Source organism: Coregonus lavaretus (genome assembly GCF_964263955.1).
Source record: "Coregonus lavaretus genome assembly, contig: HAP1_SCAFFOLD_1324, whole genome shotgun sequence".
NCBI lineage: Eukaryota > Metazoa > Chordata > Actinopteri > Salmoniformes > Salmonidae > Coregonus > Coregonus lavaretus.
In genome coordinates, this window is record NW_028166298.1 from 39,790 (window position 1) to 67,623 (window position 27,834).

Here is a 27,834-nt window from a genome sequence, read left to right on the forward strand (position 1 = left end):
GGGAAATCTCAGACTTCCGACTTTAATGAGTTCAAGACAACTGGGAAATGGGGAAAAAACGAGCTCCGACTGGAAACATTTGTTTTAAACGGTCATCCAACTGGGAATTCTGGCCTCTTTCCAGAGCTCCGACTGGAAACATTTGTTTTAAACGGTCATCCTACTGGGAATTCTGGCCTCTTTCCAGAGCTCCGACTGGAAACATTTGTTTTAAACGGTCATCCAACTGGGAATTCTGGCCTCTTTCTAGAGCTCCGACTGGAAACATTTGTTTATAAACGGTCATCCAACTGGGAATTCTGGCCTCTTTCTAGAGCTCCGACTGGAAACATTTGTTTTAAACGGTCATCCAACTGGGAATTCTGGCCTCTTTCTAGAGCTCCGACTGGAAACATTTGTTTTAAACGGTCATCCAACTGGGAATTCTAGCCTCTTTCCAGAGCTCCGACTGGAAACATTTGTTTTTAACGGTCATCCAACTGGGAATTCTGGCCTCTTTCTAGAGCTCCGACTGGAAACATTTGTTTTAAACGGTCATCCAACTGGGAATTCTGGCCTCTTTCTAGAGCTCCGACTGGAAACATTTGTTTTAAACGGTCATCCAACTGGGAATTCTAGCCTCTTTCCAGAGCTCCGACTGGAAACATTTGTTTTTAACGGTCATCCAACTGGGAATTCTGGCCTCTTTCTAGAGCTCCGACTGGAAACATTTGTTTTAAACGGTCATCCAACTGGGAATTCTGGCCTCTTTCTAGAGCTCCGACTGGAAACATTTGTTTTAAACGGTCATCCAACTGGGAATTCTGGCCTCTTTCTAGAGCTCCGACTGGAAACATTTGTTTTAAACGGTCATCCAACTGGGAATTCTGGCCTCTTTCTAGAGCTCCGACTGGAAACATTTGTTTTAAACGGTCATCCAACTCGTATTTTTGGCCTCTTTCTAGAGCTCCGACTTTCCTGATTTGAAGACCACTGATGTCATGATTCTACCTCATTTTTTCCTGAGTTCCCATTTGTCTTGAAAGCGCAATACCGCACAAATTCTCGAAATGACAGGCTATTTTTGACACTGAAAAACTGAGAATCTGAGATAAATGAAAACGAACTTGAATCCATCAATAGCCTATGCCTGGGTTTGTCTAGACATACTGTATGCTACAATATGAGGAGGAAATTATAGTCCTAAAAATGTTTTAAAGTTTCTCTGATAGATTTGCAGCGCGTTCCCGACAGTATGCCTTGTTATTGTGCTACACTCCATTTACATTTTAGTCATTTAGCAGACGCTCTTATCCAGAGCGACTTACAGTTAGTGAGTGCATACATTTTCATACTGGCCCCCCGTGGGAATCGAACACAAAACCCTGGCGTTGCAAAAGCCATGCTCTACCAACTGAGCTACACGGGGCCTAGGTTATTTTTAAAATAAGCTATTTATCCTCTGTGACTACATTTTAGGCTTTCTCATTGTGTAGTAGGCTATTCTGAATTATTTAATTTATTTCTGAACAGACAGCAGTAATTCTATAACTTTGTAAAATGTATTTCAATTGATCAGGCGAGCTGCAGCTCCTCCAGAACCCTTGGCGCGGCTCTATAAATGATGGGCAATGCTGGAGAGATGAGAGTTGGAGGCTCATGTCTGTCAGAGCAGAGAGAGTTCTGGGAGAGATTATTAGAATTTTTACATTGCTAAAAGTGACAATTATCTTTCATGCCAGGAGAGGTACCGGATCCGGCCAAATAGGTTCCGGAACGAAACAGTCCAAAATGGAGAGGTGCCGGATCCTGTTCCCGGCAGGATCCGGATCAAATTAAGCACTGATAATACACTATAACCATCATATCAAAGTAAACTTGGAGTCACGCGATATGTTGCGTGGTCCTCCCACTACGACTCGGGAAAGCATGCAGTTTTAGGCTACAGATGAAATAAGTTATGATGAACACAGGTTGGTGAAAGTGCACGGTGACGAGCTTGATGCTCCTTTCCAATAAATATTAAGGCTCTTATTCAGCTAACATGATGATCGATGCTTAGCTGCCATTTGTGAAATACAAATAATATCGATATAGCCATGCCCACACTGTATCTGTGAGTTGTTGGCATGTGTCATGGCCAGAGTGGGCACATTTGCTATATAATGCAACAGCTTTAGTGACAAAACCATCAGTAGAGTTGAAGATGCGATGGAAACCCATTTAACTTGTGTTTTTCATGTGGTACATGGGAATTTAACCACACAAGGAATTACGTTATCATGTACAGTCTTTTATCCACAAAAAAATCAGTTTGAGGGAAACATCTCTGGAGGGAAAATGCGCATATTGTTTTATGCAGATTTTAGAATATTCGCATGGAAACCTTTTGAATATTGGATGAAAACCTATCTATTGACCAGATACTCCATTGGCCGCTCTAACAATGAAAATAATTGTCTTAAAAAGTTAAAGGCAGTCGAGAGGAAGCAAGATCAACAGAACCGAAAACCAGATTTTTTTTTTTTAAAGGAACAGCAACAGAACCGGAAACGAAAGTGATCGATAGTGTTCCAGAACAGAACTGTTATTTTAAAAACAACTGGTTAAAAAGTGTTATTTTACGAGTCACACAAAAAAATACGCTATAAAGTGCTTATGCAAAGCCATCACTCTGTCACTCCAACTTATTCCAGTGTCTGCCTGCCAGCTGAAAGTCTTTACCAGTGGGTGTGTTTAGGCTCCCTGCCTGCCAGCTGAAAGTCTTTACCAGTGGGTGTGTTTAGGCTCCCTGCCTGCCAGCTGAAAGTCTTTACCAGTGGGTGTGTTTAGGCTCCCTGCCTGCCAGCTGAAAGTCTTTACCAGTGGGTGTGTTTAGGCTCCCTGCCTGCCAGCTGAAAGTCTTTACCAGTGGGTGTGTTTAGGCTACCTGCCTGCCAGCTGAAAGTCTTTACCAGTGGGTGTGTTTAGGCTCCCTGCCTGCCAGCTGAAAGTCTTTACCAGTGGGTGTGTTTAGGCTCCCTGCCCCTCCCCTCTCTGAAGCAGAGGCTACTGTACTGACGTTACAAGCTTCATTCAGAAGATAGATGTTTTATTTGCTAGAGAAGAGAATGGTGGTGTCGGGAAGAGTGGGGTGTGCCGGACACAACAAAAGTTTCAGATGCTTTTACTTTAGCTTTTAGTGCAGGGGTGTCAAACTCATTTTAGCTCAGGGGCCACATGGAGGAAAATCTATTCCCAAGTGGGCCGGACCGGAAAAATAATGGTATATATATAACTTAAAAACAACAACTTCAGATTGTTTTCTTTGTTTTAATACGATCAACATACAACATAAAGCTGGAGCCTGAGGACAGTGTGTCCAAAATAGTATAAGCACAACATCACTATTAATCATAAAACACGTCAAGTTTATTTGAAAATTCTAAAGAAAAAGAACACAAACACACAATGCCTCAGTGATTAACAGAACTGTTTCACAGATCACATAACTATATCAGGGGGTCATTTCTCAGGCAGAAATGTAGATACAAATAATGAAATCCTGTTCCCCAAACAAGTGCAAGAACCACAGAGTCAAGAATAGGTTAAATATACAAATAAAATAAAATCAATTAAAAACAATAGCACATCAACATAAAAACATATAAACATAAAGCTGGAGCCTGAGGACAGTGTCCAAAAGCACAACATCACTATTAATCATAAAACACCTCAAGTTATTTGAAAGTTCTGAGGACAAAGAACACACAAACACACAATGCCTCAGTGATTAACAGAACTGTTTCACAGATCACAGAACTATATCAGGGTGTCATTTCTCAGGCAGAAATGTAGATAAAAAGAATGAAATCCTGTTCCCCAAACAAGTGCAAGAACCACAGAGTCAAGAATAGGTTAAATATACAAATAAAATCAATTAAAAACAATAGCACATCAACATAAAAACATAAACATAAATCTGAAAGCGTTGCTCAAACTCCCGTAACAGTCCCGTTATTTTATCTTTGAACCGCTTCATGTCTGCCACATGTTGGGTCGCGCACACATTTTTCAGACAGGGGAAGTGAGCTGCATCACCACCGGCAAGTTGCGTCTCCCAAAATGACAGCTTCAACTTGAAAGAACGTATGTTGTCATAATACTGCGTGACAATTTTGTTGCGCCCTTGCAGCTGTTTGTTCAAGTTATTCAGGTGCTCTGTAACATCCACCATAAATGCAAGGTCCTGCATCCATTCTGCGGAATGAAATTCTAACACTGGTTTGCCCTTTTCTTCCATGAACTGTTCAATTTCTTCTCGTAAATCAAAGAAACGCCTCAGCACAGCACCTCGGCTTAACCATCTTACCTCAGTGTGGTATGGCAGGCCATAGATGTGGTCTTTCTCTCTGAGAAGGCTGTCAAACTGACGGTGATTCAGGCTTCTGGATCGGATTAAATTAACAGTTTGGATGACCACCTTCATGACGTTATCCATCTTTAATGACTTGCAACACAAAGCCTCCTGGTGCAAAATACAGTGAAAAGTAAAAAAATCACGTCCTCCATTTGCAGATTGCACTTTCTCTCTGAACTTTGTCACAACGCCTGCTTTTTTCCCGATCATTGAGGGCGCACCATCTGTAGCCAGGCTGACAGCGCGGGACCAGTCCACTCCGACCCTGTCCAGCGTGCCGACGAGTGCGGGAAAAATATCAGCCCCTGTCGTTGTATCTGTCATCGGCACTAACTCCACGAACTCCTCGGTGAATGTCAATGTGTCATCAACTCCGCGGATGAAAATGGCCAGTTGTGCAACATCTGTAATGTCCGTGCTTTCATCAATTGCAACCGAAAACGCAATAAATGACTTTACTTTTTGCTTCAACTGGCTGTCCAAATCCACTGAAAGATCGGAAATCCTGTCTGCAACTGTGTTTCTTGTCAGGCTGATATTTGCAAAAGCCTGCCGCTTTTCAGGGCACACATTCTCCGCTGCCTTCATCATGCACGTTTTTACAAATTCACCCTCACTAAATGGTTTTGAAGCCACTGCGATTTCATTAGCAATGAGGTAGCTAGCTTTCACTGCAGCGTCACTGATGTCTCGGCTGTGAGTAAACACAGACTGCTGTTTCTTCAGACCCGCCAACAGTTCATTCACCTTCTCTCATCTCCGCTGTCCTTGAAAGTTGTCATATTTGTCGGCATGAAGACTCACATAGTGGCGACGAAGGTTATATTCTTTAAGCACTGCAACATGCTCTGAACACACCAAACATACAGCTTTCCCATTCAATTCCGTGAATAAATAGGATGACAATTTTTCTTGGAACACTCTGCACTCTGCGTCCACTTTTCTCTTTTTTGACAGAGACATATTGGGGCAATGAGGGTGCCAAAGCACATAATGTTAAAAGTAGAAGCCGTAATAAATATCGCGGGCAAAACAAAGTAGCTCATTGGCTGCACGTGCTTGACCTACATGCTCTGCCCCAGTATAAACAATTTGCTTGCTTAACACAATTGCTATTGCGCCATCCAGTGGACGCAATTGGAACAGCAGTTTATTTTATTGAACAATTGCAGCGCATTTTTATACTTTACAAAAAACAACAAAAATTTAAAAATTTAAAAATTTAAAAATCATCTCGCGGCCCGGATTAAACCCGTTTGCGGGCCTGATCCGGCCCGCGGGCCGTACGTTTGACACCCCTGTTTTAGTGTCTCCGGCGCTCTAGTCCACAAGACGTTCAGGCAGGAGGGGGGGTTAACTGGCGCTCTAGTCCACAAGACATTCAGGCAGGAGGGGGGTTAACTGACGCTCTAGTCCACAAGACGTTCAGGCAGGAGGGGGGTTAACTGGCGCTCTAGTCCACAAGACGTTCAGGCAGGAGGGGGGTTAACTGGCGCTCTAGTCCACAAGACGTTCAGGCAGGAGGGGGGTTAACTGGCGCTCTAGTCCACAAGACGTTCAGGCAGGAGGGGGGTTAAAGATGGCGGACACCTGTAGTCTCTTGTGGTGGTGTGACCTCACTGGCAGAGTCCAGAACTCTCCTGAGGAGTCAGTGGAAGGAAAGCAGTCTGAACCAGGTTTTCCTCTAGGAATTTGCCTGTGCTTAGCTCTATTCCGTTTCTTTTTATCCCCCCAAAAAACTCCATAGTCCTCGTCGATGACAAGCAGACCCATAACATGATGCAGCCACCACCAAGAAAACAGTGGCACTCAGTGATGTGTTGTGTTGGATTTGCCCCAAACATAAAAGTTTTAATTCTGACATAAAGTGAATTTCTTTGCCACATTTTTTAGCAGTTTTACTTTAGTGCTTTATTGCAAACAGGATGCATGTTTTGTAATTTTTGTGTCCCGTGTGGCTCAGTTGGTAGAGCAAGGTGCTTGCAACGCCAGGGTTGTGGGTTTGATTCCCACGGGGGACCATAGCGTCTGCTAAATGACTGAAATGCGAATGTATTCTGTACAGGCTTCTTTTTACTCTGTCAATTAGGTTAGTGTTATGGAGTAACTACAATGTTGTTGATCCATCCTCAGTTTTCCCTTATCACATCCATTAAACTCTAACTGTTTTAAAGTCACCATTGGCCTCATGGTGAAATCCCTGAGCGGTTTCCTTCCTCACCGGCAACTGAGTTAAGAAGGACGCCTGTATCTTTGTAGTGACACACCATCCAAAGTGTAATTAATAACTTCACCACGCTCAAAGGAATATTCTGCTTTTTATTTTATTTTTACCCATCTACCAATAGGTGCCCTTCTTTGCGAGGCTTTGGAAAACCTCCCTGGTCTTTGTGGTTGAATTTGTGTTTGAAATTCACTGCTCGACTGAGGGACCTTATAGATAATTTTATATGTGGTATACAGAGATGAGGTTGTCATTCAGAAATCCTGTTAAACACTATTATTGCACACAGGTGAGTCCATGGAACTTATTATGTGTCTTGTTAAGCACATTTTCACTCCTGAACTTATTTAGGCTTGCCATAACAAAGGGGTTGAATACTTGTTGACTCAAGACAATTCAGCTTTCGTTTTAAATTAATTTCTAAAACATTATTCCACTTTGACATTATGGAGTATTGTGTGTAGGCCAGTGACACGAAATCTCAATTTAATCAATTTTAAATTCAGGCTGTGTAACAACAAAATGTGGAAAAATTCAAGGGGTGTGACTTTCTGAAGGCACTGCATTATAGACCGTTCAGACTTCAGTAGGGGACGTTGTTGGGCATCTCCTTTAGCATACGCATCAGATTCATCTACTGGGTTGTTATCAATCTAAATAAATACCATCTAAAAAATATATATTGCTTGATTGAATGCAGTCATGTCTTAAGAATATTTTGTTACTTATTTTGAATAGTTGTATATTTAGAAGTACATAAAATGAATGTAAGGATATGTTTTATATTATAACCAATCAGCATTCAGGATTAGACGTTGTATAATATTCTACAAAGGCCTACTGAAACATGTAGCATATTTTCGTTTCCCATACAATAAAAACATGACAATGTAATACATTTGATAAATAGTATTTATAGATTTGATTAGTAATATAGTTATAGTAAGTAATACAGTCCAGTAACAGCTTCTTTTTACAAAGTAAAACGTAAAAGTGGATTATATCAACCTGCAAGGCTCACGGTCATATTATTTGCCGTAAACATGAGTGCCAAAGCTTGATAAATAGTGCGTAAACAATTGTAAAGGATGAATTACATAAATAAATATCGGTGAAAAGATATCCATGAAAAGATATGAAAACAATAGTAATTTATTGATTGTATGGGACCCTGTATTGTGGCCTTACCCGTGTCTTAACTCATGAATCAATCTCATGAATAATGCTTCAGTTCGGCCGGCGCTGAACTCTGCTAGCCAAACCCAACGAGTGTTCTAGTATACTCCCTTAAAAAGACCTTAAAAGACCTTCGCTTGAAAATCGTGAAAAAAGAGGCAGTAGTCCTATTTGTCCTTTTTGAGATGCCGTAGCCAGTATACACTCAAAATTGTCTGAATTAATTAAGATAACTCAAGCAATCTTGGCAAAATGGGTAAAATTGCAGGACATTTGCTTTAAAACTGCAATAATTCTCTCTGCCCCATTGCAAAATATGTAGAATTGCATGAAATTGGTTATAAAATTGCTACATTTTCTCTCCACCCCAATGCAAAATGTGTAGAACTGCAGAATACCTGCTTTAAAACTGCAATATTTTCTCTACACCACATGGCAAAATGTGTAAAAATAATTAGACCACCCACAATTCTTCATCATCATTACACCATTGTTCTAAATTAAATTCACCCTCTTCACCCTCCTCATCGTTCAGTTCATTCAAATGTAATTGTAAAGTAACGTGCCCCATTATCCGTTTCCATCGCCCGTTCATCCATTGGCATCATTCAACCAGTGAGGAGAGAGACACATTATCACCTGGGTACCAACGTCTTACAGCGCATTTGTCTTTGTCACGAATACCGCCGAGGCTGCTCCTCCTCCTTGTTCGGGCAGGCTTCGGCGTTCGTCGTCCCCGGAGTACTAGCTGCCACCGTTTGATGTTTCGATGTTCGTTTGGTCATGTCTAGTTTAGTGCACCTGTTTCGTATTCTGTCCTGATTATGTCCCCTATAAGTTTCCCTGTGTTATGTTTTGGAGTTGTGTGTTGTTGTCCGCCTGTCGTTTGTCTGTTGGTTTATGTTGTGCTTTAGTGTTTTACGCGTTGCGCGTAGGTTTTCGCCTCCTGTGTTTTGAGGCCATTTATTTTCTGTATTGTGTATTCAGTCAAGGAAAGCTGTTTGACTTATCCGCTGTGTCCTGCACCTGACTTCACCACCACATCCACAAGTACATCGTGACAGTGTTGTTGTTTTATCGTACTGCTTTGCTTTATCTTGGCCAGGTCGCAGTTGTAAATGAGAACTTGTTCTCAACTGGCTTACCTGGTTAAATAAAGGTGAAATAAAAATGTAAATACAAATGAATGGAAGTTAGGCTAGCGAGCAAGCTTTTTAGCCAGGTAGCCTAGGACAACAACAAATAAAAGTGTGTACTGTATGACAGAGTGATATACCATTTTGTTGTGCTGGAATGTTGTTGCTGAAGAAATTGCTATCTCTTCTCTCACTCTGTTTTGATTCATGCAGGTGACTGTGACCCTCTGGCAGAACGCCCAGAATATGTTCTGGAAGTTAAGATAGGAGACATTGCGGGATAACAGCCAGTCACAAGGAGGAACCAATCCATGTTCTGACTGACCTGTGTAATATGGTGCATTGAGTTGGTTGGAACCTCTCCAGTTAACTGTTAATAAACAATATTAAATTAAACTTAAATTCATTTAAGTTTGACTTTGTGTGTCCCTGTGTTGAATTTCCACGACATCATCAACATAAAAGAGAGGAGGATGTCATTGGTGTTTCTCTCCTAGTAGAGTGAGTCAACATGAAAGAGGAGGATGTCATTGGTGTTTCTCTCCTAGTAGAGTGAGTCAACATGAAAGAGGAGGATGTCATTGGTGTTTCCCTACTAGTAGAGTGAGTCAACATGAAAGAGGAGGATGTCATTGGTGTTTCTCTACTAGTAGGGTGAGTCAACCTGAAAGAGAGGAGGATGTCATTGGTGTTTCTCTACTAGTAGGGTGAGTCAACCTGAAAGAGAGGAGGATGTCATTGGTGTTTCTCTACTAGTAGGGTGAGTCAACCTGAAAGAGAGGAGGATGTCATTGGTGTTTCTCTACTAGTAGAGTGAGTCAACCTGAAAGAGAGGAGGATGTCATTGGTGTTTCTCTACTAGTAGGGTGAGTCTACATGAAAGAGAGGAGGATGTCATTGGTGTTTCTCTACTAGTAGAGTGAGTCAACATGAAAGAGAGGAGGATGTCATTGGTGTTTCTCTACAAGTAGAGTGGGTCAACATGAAAGAGGACAATGTCATTGGTGTTTCTCTACAAGTAGAGTGGGTCAACATGAAAGAGGACAATGTCATTGGTGTTTCTCTACTAGTAGGGTGAGTCAACATGAAAGAGGATGATGTCATTGGTGTTTCTCTACAAGTAGAGTCAGTCAACATGAAAGAGAGGAGGATGTCATTGGTGTTTCTCTACTAGTAGAGTGATTCAACATGAGAGAGGATGATGTCATTGGTGTTTCTCTACAAGTAGAGTGAGTCAACATGAGAGAGGAGGATGTCATTGGTGTTTCTCTAAGTGTATAGTGAGTCAACATGTTTTCTCTACTGGCACCAACAGACACACACACACACACACACACACACACACACACACACACACACACACACACACACACACACACACACACACACACACACACACACACACACACACACACACACACACACACAAACACAAACACACACACACACACACACACACACACACACAGAAATCAGAACCATGTACAGCCACATCATATTTAGCTTACGTTGATTGGACTAAATTGTTTTTGGTATCTTTCAGTTGTCACTGTATTAGACTAAGCATTGGTGATTTAATAATGTTGATATGTTGAAGTTGAAATGGTGCTGGAATAGTGGAGGCAGCTCCTGTTTTCTTTGCGACTTGTGGTAACTCTCCGTGGTTCTAAATCAATAGTTGTTTAGTGCATATGAACTAACAGGTTACAGAGCAAACAATGCAATTATCACAACACATAGATTGTAGAGGTTCGTCTGTCCCTCGAGGATGATGACGAATCCGGTGAACCACAAGATGAAACAAGAATAGCGAGTGAAAAGGATCTGGCTACATTCAAATTTCATTTTTTGAGAAAAAAAGTATTACTTGTTAAACGATCTCTTTCTCTGAGCAATTGTATTAGTATAAAATCATTTGACTCAGGGGGGTGTTTAGGTACTGTGGGATTATTTAATCAGTTTAGCTTATTGGACAGGTCAGAGTCTATATTTGAAGTTCTTGAGTGGTTTTTGGCAATACACTGTAGATGTATTCATGGATTTAGCTGTTGAAATTCCTTCCCGGACCCTCCTACTGGCTATGGGCTAAGCCACCGATGTCTTCAAATCCTAGAGGAGAGAGGAGCTGCTACCCCTGGGGAGAGAGGAGCTGCTACCCCTGGGGAGAGAGGAGCTGTTACCCCTGGGGAGACAGGAGCTGCTACCCCTGGGGAGAGAGGAGCTGTTACCCCTGGGGAGAGAGGAGCTGTTACCCCTGGGGAGAGAGGAGCTGTTACCCCTGGGGAGAGAGGAGCTGTTACCCCTGGGGAGAGAGGTGCTGCTACCCCTGGGGAGAGAGGAGCTGCTACCCCTGGGGAGAGAGGAGCTGTTACCCCTGGGGAGAGAGGAGCTGTTACCCCTGGGGAGAGAGGAGCTGTTACCCCTGGGGAGAGAGGAGCTGTTACCCCTGGGGAGAGAGGAGCTGATACCCCTGGGGAGAGAGGAGCCGTTACCCCTGGGGAGAGAGGAGCTGCAACGAAGAGAGACTGCGACCCTGCTCGGGAAGAGCTTAACGATTGGTGATTTTTGGGGCACCTTTGGCAGGAGCTTCAGTGATGAAGACTGCTGAACTTGCTGATGTTTCGCAATGTGCCATGGCCGTCTCAGTCACCAGGTCTCAACCCAATTGAAGACTCGTGGAATAATGATGTCACATCCCTCCAATAGAGTTCCAGACACTTGTAGAATGTATGCCAAGGCACATTGTAAGAGCAATAACGAGACAGGGAGTGGGAGAGAGAACAGGTAGAACCTGATATGGAAATGAGCAGAACAAACTAAAGGAACTTTCCACGACCGAATTATCATTCCAGACTCTACTTCTATTGAGAGACATATAAAAGGTAAGACGACGATTGTTATGTGTATTAATATAGTTGATGATATTGTTATGTGTATTCATATAGTTGATGATATTGTTTTGTGTATTCATATAGTTGATGATATTGTTATGTGTATTAATATAGTTTTTGATATGTTTTGTGGACAGTGTTATAATAGGCCTACTCTCTTTAAAATGTTTTGGATATAAATTAGATGCGTGGGGTGAATTTCCATCTGTGTGCCCCAGGGTGATCGCTCCTACACTATCTAGAATCTAAAAGGGTTATTTGGCTGTCCCCATAGGACAAGCCTTTGTAGAACCCTTTTAGGTCCTAGGTAGAACCCTTTTGGGTTCCATAAAGAATCCTTTCCACAGAGGGTTCTACATGGAAGCCAGAAGGGTTTTACCTGGAACCCAAAAGCGTTCTCCTATGGGGACAGCCAGAGGACCCTTTTGGAACTCTTTTTTCTAAGAGTGTACTGTATCATAGGTCTATAGACTGTGTTCCCTAGGGTGATCTCCTACTGTATCATAGGTCTATAGACTTGTCTTCTCAAAACAGGCTTAAAACACAACAAGCAACAACATTTTCTCTTTCTAATCTACTGTTACCTCTTTTCACTCAGGAAGGTATTTTTATTTTCAGGTAGTAGCCTAGCTGGCTCTATATCTAGCCTGGCTGTTGATGCCTGAAACCTGAACTTAGCCTGAGGGGTGGACTATGATGCAAGCTAGATATACAGTTTTTTCAAAGCTTATCTAGATTTCAGTTAGCTTCACATTCCAGCTCAGGCCTCACCCATAACAATATACAGAGCGCTAGTCATCACGAAGGTGCTCTCTCAGCAGAACAGTAGATATCTCAATGACTTGACATGTTCTGGTTGTGAATTCAGGCTACAAGGTGAGAATCCTGCCAGGAATGATTGTAAAGTGTGTAGAGAAATTAAATGTATGGTGTAATTTTAGTACAGTGAATGGAAGTAAAACACTCAGACCTAACAGTCTACTTCTACTGAGACAGGTTTGTGTCAGTTTAATCATACAAAATGGAGCTAACTGAATGTGGGCAAGTCAAATTCAATATATGTATATATATTATAGTTCTACATTTAACATTTGATATGATAACTGTAATTGTATCATAGTTCCACTATAGTGTAGTGATCCTCGCTAAATGAACCACGTCACAATTCCAACCAAGTAACCCAATTGGCGCCAGTGGCGCGATGCGTAGGTTGTTTGCCTTTTTACAAGTGCAACCTGGGTTCACTTCCCTGCCCCGCTGTTTGCTACATTGGTGTCAGAAGTAGTATGGTGTCTGTGAGGCCATCAGATTGCACGGCCCGGATGTGTGAGGGGTCTGAGTAGTCGAAGCACGGGACTTGCTTTTATAGGGGGCAGTGTGAGACAGGTTACAATTAAGTTTAACCCTATTGCTGCGATGCTTAGGGTGTTTGCCTTTTTTTGTAGCGGTTGATACATTTCTATTAAGGGAAACTCAAGTCTGCCATTTCTAAGTGGAAATGACAATCTTCAGAAGCCTTTTAAAACCTCAAATTCAGTACAAGTTTTACATTTCCTGCATTGCGGGAAAGTTATTCTGCAGTGGGGGGTGATCAAATTAAATCTTACATCTGTACACATAATTTTACATGGTGATAGTGACAGACAACATTTAGAGACAGAATACAGACAGAAGAGTTTACACAAATGTCTGTACAACATTAAACACAACTAGGAAGAGTGAGCATAGAGCTATAAGATAATGAACAGTGGATATACAGATATACAGTACAGTGGGAATACAGTTGATATACAGATATACAGTACAGTGGGAATACAGTTGGTATACAGATATACAGTGGGAATACAGTTGATATACAGATATACAGTACAGTGGGAATACAGTTGATATACAGATATACAGTACAGTGGGAATACAGTTGGTATACAGATATACAGTACATACATTTCATTTTTTTTTTAGCAGACGCTCTTATCCAGAGCGACTTACAGGAGCAATTAGGGTTAAGTGCCTTGCTCAAGGGCACATCGACAGATGTTTCACCTAGTCGGCTCGGGGATTAGAACCAGCGACCTTTCGGTTACTGGCACAACGCTCTTACCCACTAAGCTACCTGCCACCCAGTACAGTGGGAATACAGTTGGTATACAGATATACAGTACAGTGGGAATACAGTTGATATACAGATATACAGTACAGTGGGAATACAGTTGATATACAGATATACAGTACAGTGGGAATACAGTTGATATACAGATATACAGTACAGTGGGAATACAGTTGATATACAGATATACAGTACAGTGGGAATACAGTTGATATACAGATATACAGTACAGTGGGTATACAGTTGATATACAGATATACAGTACAGTGGGAATACAGTTGATATACCGTGGATGTCCACATGTACAGTACCAGTATAAATATATCTAAGAGAGATGAACAGAGTGCTAATGCAGTATAGTTCAGTTATTTAGTGTACAGTTCAGAGATGGCTTGATGTGGTGTGCAGCATAGAGTGTATAGTCCTTTAGTCTCTATGGGCCAGATGGTAGTGTACAGTTCAGAGATGGCTTGATGTGGTGTGCAGCATAGAGTGTATAGTCCTTTAGTCTCTATGGGCCAGATGGTAGTGTACAGTTCAGAGATGGCTTGATGTGGTGTGCAGCATAGAGTGTATAGTCCTTTAGTCTCTATGGGCCAGATGGTAGTGTACAGTTCAGAGATGGCTTGATGTGGTGTGCAGCATAGAGTGTATAGTCCTTTAGTCTCTATGGACCAGATGGTAGTGTACAGTTCAGAGATGGCTTGATGTGGTGTGCAGCATAGAGTGTATAGTCCTTTAGTCTCTATGGGCCAGATGGTAGTGTACAGTTCAGAGATGGCTTGATGTGGTGTGCAGCATAGAGTGTATAGTCCTTTAGTCTCTATGGACCAGATGGCCAGTTGGTGAGGGCCACAGCATGGGGAAAGAAACTGTTCAGATGGGGGTCTATAACATCCAATCACATCGGTTTACAGCAGCTGACAGTTGCAACGTCATTGCTAATAATGCAAACTGCCTTGGTTTAGATAAAGACAAGCTCTGTACAGATGTAGGATCTTAATTTAATCAGCCTGTTGCAGGAGAATGAAAACTTGTTGTGTATTTGAGGGTTAAAAAGGCTTCTGAAGTTTGTAATTTCCACTTTTCCACCTTTCCCTTTTGAAAAAGTGTTGCTTCAGGATTATTTTCCTGCTGTAGCAAACAGGCTCAAATTAAGATCCTACATCTGTAGCAATATACCTGTCTTTAATGTACATGGCTATATTAGGAGGACAGGATTCTCTTTAGACCATTGTTTCTTGACCATTTTACATATTTTATTTACTGTTTTTTAGGCTGGTTGAATGAGTTCCCTATGAGAGGCTGCTTCATCTGCAAGAAAACAGGCGGCCGCACCAGTTTCCTCATATGAAATTAAAAGTAAGTGTGTAGCCTACGCACTTACAAAATGGCTGTTGAAACTGTGGGACACATTTCTCGGCAACATTAAAATTAGGATAAATGTGTTGGTTTGAAGGAAAGACGGGCAGACTCTGGTAAGTCTAGGCTACATAGAACTATTATATTAGAAAGTTAGGTTGTTTACAGACATTCAATAGTCAGAGTAGGTTTGATATATGATCACTTAGTAACAGTCAGTATCTGGTGTGGCCACCAGCTGCATTAAGTACTGCAGTGCATCTCCTCCTCATGGACTGCACCAGATTTGCCAGGTCTTGCTGTGAGATGTTACCCCACTCTTCCACCAAGGCACCTGCAAATTTCTGGGGGGAATGGCCCTAGCCCTCACCCTCCGATCCAACAGGTCCCAGACGTGCTCAATGGGATTGAGATCCGGGCTCTTCGCTGGCCATGGCAGAACACTGACATTCCTGTCTTTTAGGAAATCGCGCACAGAACGAGCAGTATGGCTGGTGGCATTGTCATGCTGGAGGGTCATGTCAGGTTGAGCCTGCAGGAAGGGTACCATATGAGGGAGGAGTATGTTTTCCCTGTAACGCACAGCTTTGAGATTGCCTGCAATGACAACAAGCTCAGTCCAATGATGCTGTGACACACCGCCCCAGACCATGACGGACCCTCCACCTCCAAATCGATCCCGATCCAGAGTAAAGGCCTTGGTGTAACGCTCATTCCTTCTACGATAAACGCGAATCCGACCATCACCCCTTGTGAGACAAAACCGCGATTCGTCAGTAAAGAGCACTTTTTGCCAGTCCTGTCTGGTCCAGCGACGGTGGGTTTGTGCCCAAATGTGACGTTGTTGCCGGTGATGTCTGGTGAGGACCTGCCTTACAACAGGCCTACAAGCCCTCAGTCCAGCCTCTCTCAGCCTATTGCGGACAGTCTGAGCACTGATGGAGGGATTGTGCCTTCCTGGTGTATCTCGGGCAGTTGTTGTTGCCATCCTGTACCTGTCTCGCAGGTGTAATGTTCGGATGTACCGATCCTGTGCAGGTGTTGTTACACGCCACTGCAAAGGATGATTAGCTGTCCGTCCTGTCTCCCTGTAGCACTGTTTTGGTTGTCTCACAGTATGGACATTACAATTTATTGCCTTGGCCACATCTGCAGTCCTCATGCCTCCTTGCAGCATGCCTAAGGCACGTTCACGCAGATGAGCAGGGACCCTGGGCATCTTTCTTTTTGTGTTTTTCAGAGTCAGTTGAAAGGCCTCTTTAGTGTCCTAAGTTTTCATAACAGTGACCTTAATTGCCTACCGTCTGTAAGCTGTTAGTGTCTTAACGACCGTTCCAAAGGTGCATGTTCATTAATTATTTATGGTTCATTGAACAAGCATGGGAAACAGTGTTTAAACCCTTTACAATGAAGATCTGTGAAGTTATTTGGATTTTTACGAATGATCTTTGAAAGACAGGGTCCTGAAAAAGGGATGTTTCTTTTTTTGCTGAGTTTATATTATAACCTAGCCTACTTTACATAACATAACATCTCTTACTTGTTGCAAAAAAACTTTCTGAATGTATCAATGATTTCCCCTCAGATCAATCATGCTCGTTTTAGCCCTTCTGTCTACATTCTCAGATTCAAAGACAACAAATGGCCGACTTTTAATGAATACAAATACGTGTGAGACATGGCCTTGTGTTGCTGCACTGTCTAGAACTACCTTAACAAACAGTGACTTATTATTATTATTGACAGTTACCATGGAGAAGAGATGTCACAACCTGATGTTCATGTGATTGCATTAAATAGCCTGACTGTTTCGATATGTCTGTTAGTAAATGTTTTATTTCTAAGAGATCATGAGTAAAAGAGAACAATTGACATTCTAGAATGAGTTGTCACTGTGTTCACCACAACCAACATGCTGCATCTCTGTTTAGGGGTCAGTGGTCTAAAATGAGTCTCTCTGGGGAGAGAGAGGAGGGGGTCCCTGCCTCTAAAATGAGTCTCTCTGGGGAGAGAGAAGAGGGGGGCCCTGCCTCTAAAATGAGTCTCTCTGGGGAACATGACACCAAAGCTAAGAGGTGAGATGACAATTTTATGAAGAATTTATTAAGTTTATTTACAAAATAAATAGCTATCTTAAAATGAATGCACTTACTGTAAATCACTCTGGATTAGAGTATCTGCTAAATCAGGAGTTCTCAATCCGGGGTCAGTGGAGGTACTGCAGGGGTTCTGCAGCACCCTGACTGGACTCGTTGCAATGGAAGACATTTGATTAAATTTTCACGACACGAACACTTTGCCTACTCTTCATTATTGCCTAATATAATGGAATGCATATTTCTTTAACCAATTCTGATGGTTGTTACAAGCGGAATTTTGACAATATTACCGTTATACCAACACACTCTTCACACCCGTTTAACAACTCTAAATAGCTTTGGCATCGTAGGCATCAGGGTCCCTTGTCAATAATGTTGCCTACAACTTTGCATACATTGTTCATTTTCATCGAACACATATTTCCCCCTAGATGCCTTCAATTGCCCAATTTATAGCCATGGCCAATTTAGGATTATTTTTTAACAACGTGATGTTGCGCTCCAAAGGGATAACTTGAAAAAACATGATGTAGGTAATTAAATAATCAAAAGAAAAACGTGTTTATTATACACTTAGAAAAGAAGGTTCCTTATAGAACCAGAAAGGCTTCTATCACTTCCTTAATATATGGAACCACTAAAAATTATATATATTTTTGGGTTCAGTGAAGAAGAACCTCTAAAGTTCTGATCAACGAAAGGTGAATGTTTTGAGGATGTGAACCAAGCAGCCTTCCAGTGGTCAGATCAAGCCCGCCCGTTTTTTCCAGCACCCGGCCCGGGATTCAAACCAGCCACCTTTCTGCCTTAGGTCCAACTCCTGCCACAGCTCCAACTCCTTAGCCGCTGGGCGAAAACCTGAGTTACTCTTCAGAAATGAGCATGAGTTAATATGCCAAAATGAAGACAACATGCTATGCAGACATTAATGGTATCACTTATACATAATTATTATACAGAAATCATTGCCAAAAGCACAAGACATACAGTTGCATGTAGGTCTATATTATTTATGGATTGATCATATAGAAATATAGAAACATTATTTAAACTACTCCAAAGCAATTACATGTGGCACAGGAACCACTGACTCACTGCATTATTCTATAGTATTATCAAGACACCTGCTGTTAACTCTTAACTGGTTAGCTCATGAGGTGTCCTAAATATCTGCCGACTAGGTGGGACTAGAGGCTTCATGCATAGCTTTAATTTATACCCGTAAGTGTAAAATGTCTTTATTTTCAGCACTTAATTGTCCAATGTTCTACTCTGAGACACTTTGTGGATATGGCCCAGATCTCAAAATATTGTTATGAAAAAACTTTGAATGTTTGTTTTACATATAAAAATAAATAAATGAATATTACTAATGTAAGCCAGTGTAAAGACTGGGTTATTTATGCACTCACTAACTGTAAGTCGCTCTGGATAAGAGCGTCTGCTAAGTGATTAAAATGTAAATGTAAATGTATTGTGTTGCACTGCTCATGTCCGCATTCTGGAACTGTCCACGTCCCCGTACAGAACTGCCCGCGTCGACGTACGGTTTGGCGCCAAGCATATTGTCCAGTTACGCGCAGAGTGGGCTGAGGTGATCTTGGGGAACAACGACAGAGTTTGTTACAGTGTAGAGACACCGAAGTTTATTGTTAAATTTTCTTTTTGGTCAGGGACAGTATGAGTGTAGCCAGATCCTTTTCACTCGCTATCCTTGTTTCATCTTGTGTGGTTCACTGGATTCGTCATCATCCTCGAGGGACAGACGAACGACCTGCTAGCTAGCCAAGCTAGCCAGTACAGCTAGTTAAGCTAGCTACTCTACCAGCAGCATCCTAGTTATCCTAGCTACCACTACATCATCACCGGCTGCCTGCATTTCTTGTGGACCGATGGAGCTCCTGGGTTGTTTCTTCCACCTGCCTGTTAAATCCCGTGGAGGGCTTCTCCCACTCTCGTTGACGGATGTTGGCCTCTGTCCGGTTCTCCTCTCTTCACTAAATGGACGGTAACTTTAGTGTTTAACCCCTCTGTGTCCAAAGACTGAACTTTTTGAATATTATTTTCGGGGCACCTCAAGTTACATTTTTTACAACGTTTATTTCTGATAACATTTGTTCATTGCATCCGCCATGGAGCCAAGTTTCATGATATTACCTTCTGTCCCTGGTTATGAAGTAATCGCGAAAAAACAAGCCTTATGTTTGGGCATTTTTCACCCTACCAGCTCCTATTAGTTCTATTGAGCTCCGTGACACCGACTCGCCTTCAGAACGTTCTATTCCCAGTCCATTGTTCTGCGTCACAATGCCAGCTTCACTATTGTTATCAATGAGACCTGCCTGCGTTAACCCTGTAGGTTTACCTCAGGTAACTTATTATTAACAAGGTTAAGGCTACTTGGTGAGCGTTAACCCTGTAGGTTTACCTCAGGTAACTTATTATTAACAAGTCTAAGGGGTTTACCTCACGTAACTGATTATTAACAAGGTTACGGCTACTTGGTGAGCGCACACACTGTTCACCTGAGTACATGTTGTGGTCACCTATAGTGAGGTGAGACACAGGTAAGGAGGTGATGGCTGGCGGATAGCCATCAAACATTAAACATTTTCTGGTCATGGTTAACCATATTTGTTTTAAGAAAAAAGTGTACAATCTAAACAAAACGCATGTCCCTGTCCTCTTTTTCAAGATGTGGCCGATTGAAACAGCCAGAAGACATTTTTTAATTAAGAAATAACCTTTTTTTTTTACGACTTGTTGTTTCTAAGTGGCTGCTGGGTAATTTGATATGCATCGAACTCTTCATTCATAGGCATCAAATTGAGCGAATGCTGCGCAGGTTCACTGAGTTGCAAACCAAATGGGTATAATGGGTGATTGTTGTCTAATCTGGTGGTCTAGCGAATGGATTTGTAGATCTGACGCAGTTGCTACCTCAGATTATGATCCTAGCAAGTGTCATGAATGAGTTATGTAGCACCCACATACGGCCACAAGGAGGAGCAAGAGTGCCATAAACCCATACTGTTTTTTGCCATATAAACCCTAAACCTAACAATCAATCAAATGTATTTATAAAGCCCTTTTTACACCAGCAGATGTCACAAAGTGCTATACAGAAACTCTTACCCTACTTATAACCTATTTTAGCTGTAACCCTAACCCCTAATTCTAGGGTAGGGTAGCCTAGAACAATTTTAGAAACTATTTTAGTAATAATATTATCTTAGTAAATACAATTATAGTATTAAATAGCATTTTGATTATTTTATTGTTATTTTGTTATATGTATAATTGCAAAACAGAACACTTGATAAATAAGACACATTTGTTTTATTTTTCAAATGTGGTTTGAATTGGGTGACCTAGTAACCTCTGTGTGAAGGTCCAGCAATTGGCGTGGGGCAGGTTTGAGACTGATCTAATACACTTTATTTCTCAGCTGCATCACCAATGTCTGTACGTGAATTAATAACTTTTAATTGCTAAATATTTCCAATAGATGGCAGCATAAGACCACGAAGCATCAGTTATAGGCTACAAGCAGCAATATGATTGACATAAAATAGCATGCAACCAAATACTATATGTCCCATGATTTTCTAAAATGGTCACTCATTACTTTAGCTAGCTATATATCTCGTATTAGGCCTTTGATGCTTTTGGAAGAGCAATTAAATAGTGACTATAGCAGGTGTTGAACCCCTGGTAAATAATCACTAGTCAGATGCTCCAACCTCAACCCTAGTATACATGCATTTAAAAATATCTAATATTGTGATTAAACAACCTCGGAATAGATAAGACAAGAGTACGTCTTCCAGCCCGCCAATGAATTACATCATGCAACCCTCCCGGTTAGCAAATGTACCTCAACATGCCCCTCGCTTGTGCTAGAAGGCAGAGTGCTCGCTGCTGGTTGATGAATCTGACAATTAATGTACAAGGAAAATACGTTTTTCTCGACCAGAGGTGACTAAATTAATGTTCAGGCTTATTGATAATCGTTATAGTAATGAAGTATAATTTCAAAACATGAGCATAAAAACAGGTAATAATAAACATGAATCATCATTATATTATTTCACAGTAATCTGTTAATTGTTTTTTCAGTCGTTCCTCTTGCGTTAGCAGTGTGGAAAGGGACAGTAAAAAGTGTGTGCAGGAGTTTTCCTGTGAGGGGGAGAAGTGATGTATCCAGGGAGAAAACTAAACTAACCTTCTGAAATGTCATTCGTGGTCTTATGCTGCCATCTATTGGAATTATTTTGCAACCGCAGTAGTACTGAATAAAGTATATCCTTACTAAAGTAGTAATTACTCAGAATTGCAAAATATGACATTTTCTAGTTAATTTTAATACTTACAACCATAAAATAACAATTTATAGCATAACAAACAATGAAACTGACATAAACCAAAAACACCATACATTTAGTTAACTGTATATATATTATTTATTTAGATGGGTGACATTATCTGCCAAAGTAACACCACTGTAGATAAAGAAGAGCTCTCCAGTAGGTTAACCAAAACATTCAAAGGCCAATTTCTCAAAAGGGAGGTTACAAGTTTATCATCTTTCAAAGCAGAATTACTTTCCCATTGTTCCTCAACTGAGTCTCTACTTTTATCCAATGTAAAAAAACACAATTTCAAATTTTGCTACATAAGACCAAATCGAGCCGGTCGGTCACATTTGACTGTGTAAAACCTAGCAGTACTACTTATTTCTCTGAGAGTGAGGCAGATATATTTTAATACTGTGTAAAACCTAGCAGTACTACTTATTTCTCTGAGAGTGAGGCAGATATATATTTTTAATACTGTGTAAAACCTAGCAGTACTAATTATTTCTCTGAGAGTGAGGCAGATATATATTAATACTGTGTAAAACCTAGCAGTACTACTTATTTCTCTGAGAGTGAGGCAGATATATATTAATACTGTGTAAAACCTAGCAGTACTACTTATTTCTCTGAGAGTGAGGCAGATATATTATTACTGTGTAAAACCTAGCAGTACTACTTATTTCTCTGAGAGTGAGGCAGTGTATATTATTACTGTGTAAAACCTAGCAGTACTACTTATTTCTCTGAGAGTGAGGCAGATATATATTAATACTGTGTAAAACCTAGCAGTACTACTTATTTCTCTGAGAGTGAGTCAGATATATTATTACTGTGTAAAACCTAGCAGTACTACTTATTTCTCTGAGAGTGAGGCAGATATATTATTACTGTGTAAAACCTAGCAGTACTACTTATTTCTCTGAGAGTGAGGCAGATATATTATTACTGTGTAAAACCTAGCAGTACTACTTATTTCTCTGAGAGTGAGGCAGATATTATTACTGTGTAAAACCTAGCAGTACTACTTATTTCTCTGAGAGTGAGTCAGATATATTATTACTGTGTAAAACCTAGCAGTACTACTTATTTCTCTGAGAGTGAGGCATATATTTTATTACTGTGTAAAACCTAGCAGTACTACTTATTTCTCTGAGAGTGAGGCAGATATACACTGCTCAAAAAAATTAAGGGAACACTTAAACAACACAATGTAACTCCAAGTCAATCACACTTCTGTGAAATCAAACTGTCCACTTAGGAAGCAACACTGATTGACAATAAATGTCACATGCTGTTGTGCAAATGGAATAGACAACAGGTGGAAATTATAGGCAATTAGCAAGACACCCCCAATAAAGGACTGGTTTTGCAGGTGGTGACCACAGACCACTTCTCAGTTCCTATGCTTCCTGGCTGATGTTTTGGTCATTTTTGAATGCTGGCGGTGCTTTCACTCTAGTGGTAGCATGAGACGGAGTCTACAACCCACACAAGTGGCTTAGGTAGTGCAGCTCATCCAGGATGGCACATCAATGCGAGCTGTGGCAAGAAGGTTTGCTGTGTCTGTCAGCGTAGTGTCCAGAGCATGGAGGCGCTACCAGGAGACAGACCAGTACATCAGGAGACGTGGAGGAGGCCGTAGGAGGGCAACAACCCAGCAGCAGGACTACTACCTCCGCCTTTGTGCAAGGATGAGCAGGAGGAGCACTGCCAGAGCACTGCAAAATGACCTCCAGCAGGCCACAAATGTGCATGTGTCTACTCAAACGGTCAGAAACAGACTCCATGAGGGTGGTATAAGGGCCCGACGTCCACAGGTGGGGGTTGTGCTTACAGCCCAACACCGTGCAGGACGTTTGGCATTTGCCAGAGAACACCAAGATTGGCAAATTCGACACTGGCGCCCTGTGCTCTTCATAGATGAAAGCAGGTTCACACTGAGCACATGACAGACTGACAGAGTCTGGAGATGCCGTGGAGAACGTTCTGCTGCCTGCAACATCCTCCAGCATGACCGGTTTGGCGGTGGGTCAGTCATGGTGTGGGGTGGCATTTCTTTGGGGGGCCACACAGCCCTCCATGTGCTCGCCAGAGGTAGCCTGACTGCCATTAGGTACCGAGATGAGATCCTCAGACCCCTTGTGAGACCATATGCTGGTGCGGTTGGCCCTGGGTTCCTCCTACTGCAAGACAATGCTAGACCTCATGTAGCTGGAGTGTGTCAGCAGTTCCTGCAAGAGGAAGGCATTGATGCTATGGACTGGCCCTCCCGTCAGCACATTCAATTATGTAAAGAAAAAAGTATTTAATACGATTATTTCATTCATTCAGATGTTATTGTAGTGTTCCCTTAATTTTTTTGAGCAGTGTATATTATTACTGTGTAAAACCTAGCAGTACTACTTATTTCTCTGAGAGTGAGGCAGATATATATTATTACTGTGTAAAACCTAGCAGTACTTCTTATTTCTCTGAGAGTGAGGCAGACATATATAATTACTGTGTAAAACCTAGCAGTACTACTTATTTCTCTGAGAGTGAGGCAGATATATTAATACTGTGTAAAACCTAGCAGTACTACTTATTTCTCTGAGAGTGAGGCAGATATATATTAATACTGTGTAAAACCTAGCAGTACTACTTATTTCTCTGAGAGTGAGGCAGATATATATTAATACTGTGTAAAACCTAGCAGTACTACTTATTTCTCTGAGAGTGAGGCAGATATATATTAATACTGTGTAAAACCTAGCAGTACTTCTTATTTCTCTGAGAGTGAGGCAGATATATATTATTACTGTGTAAAACCTAGCAGTACTACTTATTTCTCTGACAGTGAGGCAGCTATATATTATTACTGTGTAAAACCTAGCAGTACTACTTATTTCTCTGAGAGTGAGGCAGATATATATTATTACTGTGTAAAACCTAGCAGTACTTCTTATTTCTCTGAGAGTGAGGCAGATATATTATTACGGTTTAAAACCTAGCAGTACTACTTATTTCTCTGAGAGTGAGGCAGATATATTATTACTGTGGAAAAACCTAGCAGTACTACTTATTTCTCTGAGAGTGAGGTAGCTATATATTATTACTGTGTAAAACCTAGCAGTACTACTTATTTCTCTGAGAGTGAGGCAGATACATGCATTTTGCAAAAAAACATGATTATTTGTGTCTCTGAAATGAAACCATCAAGTGATAGATTTTAAACAAATACATCTGTCAATCGCATTCCATGATTAGCTAGTGAAAAAACACACCAATCTCTTTCATAATTTCTTTAAACAATAAAAGCTAATTTACGAACATTTCTGAAAATGGATATATAGCGTTTTGGAATGAAACTCTTCTTATGTTTCCCCATCTGAGCTCAGAGTAGATGAGAGACGTAATGTATTTCTCTGTTGTGTTGAAGCCCAATCAAGCAGGAGAGACCAGCCTCCCCTGTACCCAGCTGTGTGTCCATGAAGAGTGACGAGTCTATGAATCGTCATATAGAGTTCAGAGAGGGAGACTTTTCTAGTGAACAAAGGTAAGAAGAACTCATGGGTCATGGTCAGTGAGTTAAACAACACTGTCTCTAGTCATTTCTCCTCTCCCATTTGACCATTTATTTTAGTTGTTTTCATAATTCATAGGCTAATCCTTTTTTCCATTTTCATAGTCCTAAAACAATATTAAACAAACACTACATTCCCTCCCTGTGTGTGTGTGTGTGTGTGTGTGTGTGTGTGTGTGTGTATGTGTGTGTGTGTGTGTGTGTGTGTGTGTGTGTGTGTGTGTGTGTGTGTGTGTGTGTGTGTGTGTGTGCACTCCCTGGATGAGGAGATGTAATCTCATGTTTTGTCCACAGAAACCAACAGGAGAGATCAGAGTCCAAGATTCTGAAAATGAACCAGAAGGAGCTTGCTGACACACTGGAGAAAAGTAAGAGCTGTCTGCCTCATGTTGAATGCTGTTTTATAAAATGTAAAAGCTGTTGCTAAAGTACAGCTGAAGTAGCTGTGTAACTCAATGATATTGTAGTAGCCTTAACACAACACCTAGTGACCTCATCAAGTAGCAGCGGAATGTGTTGTGTTGATTAATTTAGACAGAGAGAACAGGAGAGACAGAGAGAGAGATAGACAACATTAATGATACCATCAGTAATACCTAAGAATAATAAGAATAATAAGAATAATAAGAATAATAATAATAATATAATTATAACTCCAGTGTGGAATGCATCATTTAACATTTACACATTCATACAGTCACATAACACAGTCCAACAATACTGTGGGCATTAAAAGAGATGTAATATTAATATCCTCTGTGTTATTTCTTTATTCAGATGAGCTTGCTGTGATTTGCCAACGTGAACTCAAATCTAATCTAAAGAAGAAGTTTCAATGTGTATTTGAGGGGATCCCTAAACAAGGAAACCCAACACTTCTCAATAAGATCTTCACAGAGCTCTACATCACAGAGGGTGGAAAAGGAGAGGTCAATAATGAACATGAGCTGAGAAATATTGAGACAACAACCAGGAAACAAGCAAGACCAGAGACTGCAATCAAATGTAACGACATCTTCAAACCCTTAACTGGACAAGACAAACTCATCAGAACTGTGCTGACAAAGGGAGTCTCTGGCATTGGAAAATCAGTCTCTGTGCAGAAGTTCATTCTGGACTGGGCTGAAGGAAAAGCAAATCAGGATGTCCAATTTGTATTTTCATTCCCTTTCCGGGAGCTGAATTTGATGAAAAAGGAAAAACACACTTTCATTGAACTTCTCAATCACTTCTCAATGGAAACCAAAGAATCAAGAATCTCCAACTACGACAAGTACAAAGTTCTGTTCATCTTTGATGGTCTGGATGAGTGCCGACTGCCCCTAGACTTCCAGAAGAACAAGATCTGTTGTGACGTCACAGAGTCAACCTCAGTGGATGTTCTGCTGACAAATCTCATCAAGGGAAATCTGCTTCCCTCTGCTCTCCTCTGGATAACTACCCGCCCTGCAGCAGCCAATAAGATCCCTTCAAGGTGTGTTGACCAGGTGACAGAGGTACGAGGGTTCAATGACCCACAGAAGGAGGAGTACTTCAGGAAGAGATTCAATGATGAGGACCTGGCCAGCAGAATCATCTCACACATAAAGACATCAAGGAGCCTCCACATCATGTGCCACATTCCAGTCTTCTGTTGGATTTCTGCAACAGTCCTTGAACACATGTTGAAATATAAGAGAGAAGAGATGCCCAAGACTCAGACTGAGATGTACACACACCTTGTGGAGTTTCATACCAAACAGAAGAATGAAGAGTATCTTGGGAAAGAAGAGACAGGTCCACACTGGAATAAAGAGAGCATTCTGTCACTGGGAAAACTGGCTTTTCAACAGCTTGTGAAGGGCAATCTGATTTTCTATGAAGAAGACCTGAAAGAGGCTGGCATTGATGTCAATGAAGCCTCAGTGTACTCCGGATTGTGCACTAGGATCTTTAAAGAGGAATGTGGGCTGTACCAGGACAAGGTGTACTGCTTTGTGCATCTGAGCATTCAGGAGTTTCTGGCTGCTGTGTATGTGTTCCTCTCATTCATCAACAACAATGAGAATCTAATGGCCGAACCTCAAGTTACTGAAGTTACTGTCTACAAGAGTGCTGTGGATAAAGCCTTACAAAGTGAGACAGGAAACCTGGACCTGTTCCTCCGCTTCCTTCTGGGCCTCTCACTGGAGTCCAATCAGAAGCACTTACGAGGTCTACTGACAAAGACAAGAAGCAGCTCACAGAGCCATGAAGAAACAGTCAAGTACATCAAGGAGAAGATCAGGGAGAATCCCTCTCCAGAGAGGTGCATCAATCTGTTCCACTGTCTGAATGAACTGAATGACCATTCTCTAGTGAAGGAGATCCAAAGCTACCTGAGCTCAGGAAGTCTCTCAGAAGCCAAACTGTCACCTGCACAGTGGTCAGCTCTGGTCTTTGTGTTGCTGACTTCAGAAAAGGAGCTGGATGTGTTTGACCTGAAGAAATACTCCAGATCAGAGGAAGGTCTTATAAGGCTGCTGCCAGTGGTCAAAGCCTCCAGAGCTGCTTTGTGAGTAC

General features: G+C 41.4%; 1 protein-coding gene across 1 annotated transcript; it reads left to right on the forward strand.

The window, feature by feature from the left end:
* Positions 1–11,147: 11,147 nt before the first annotated feature.
* Positions 11,148–27,830, forward strand: LOC311114892 (NLR family CARD domain-containing protein 3-like; the record flags this gene model as incomplete). Its single annotated transcript, XM_084190116.1, has 6 exons — positions 11,148–11,796; positions 15,190–15,274; positions 17,206–17,349; positions 25,150–25,266; positions 25,588–25,661; positions 26,071–27,830. Exons 3-6 carry the CDS (start codon positions 17,222–17,224, stop codon positions 27,828–27,830), a joined length of 2,079 nt encoding a protein of 692 aa, XP_084046242.1. The 5' UTR covers positions 11,148–11,796; positions 15,190–15,274; positions 17,206–17,221.
* Between the last annotated feature and the right edge of the window lie 4 nt (positions 27,831–27,834).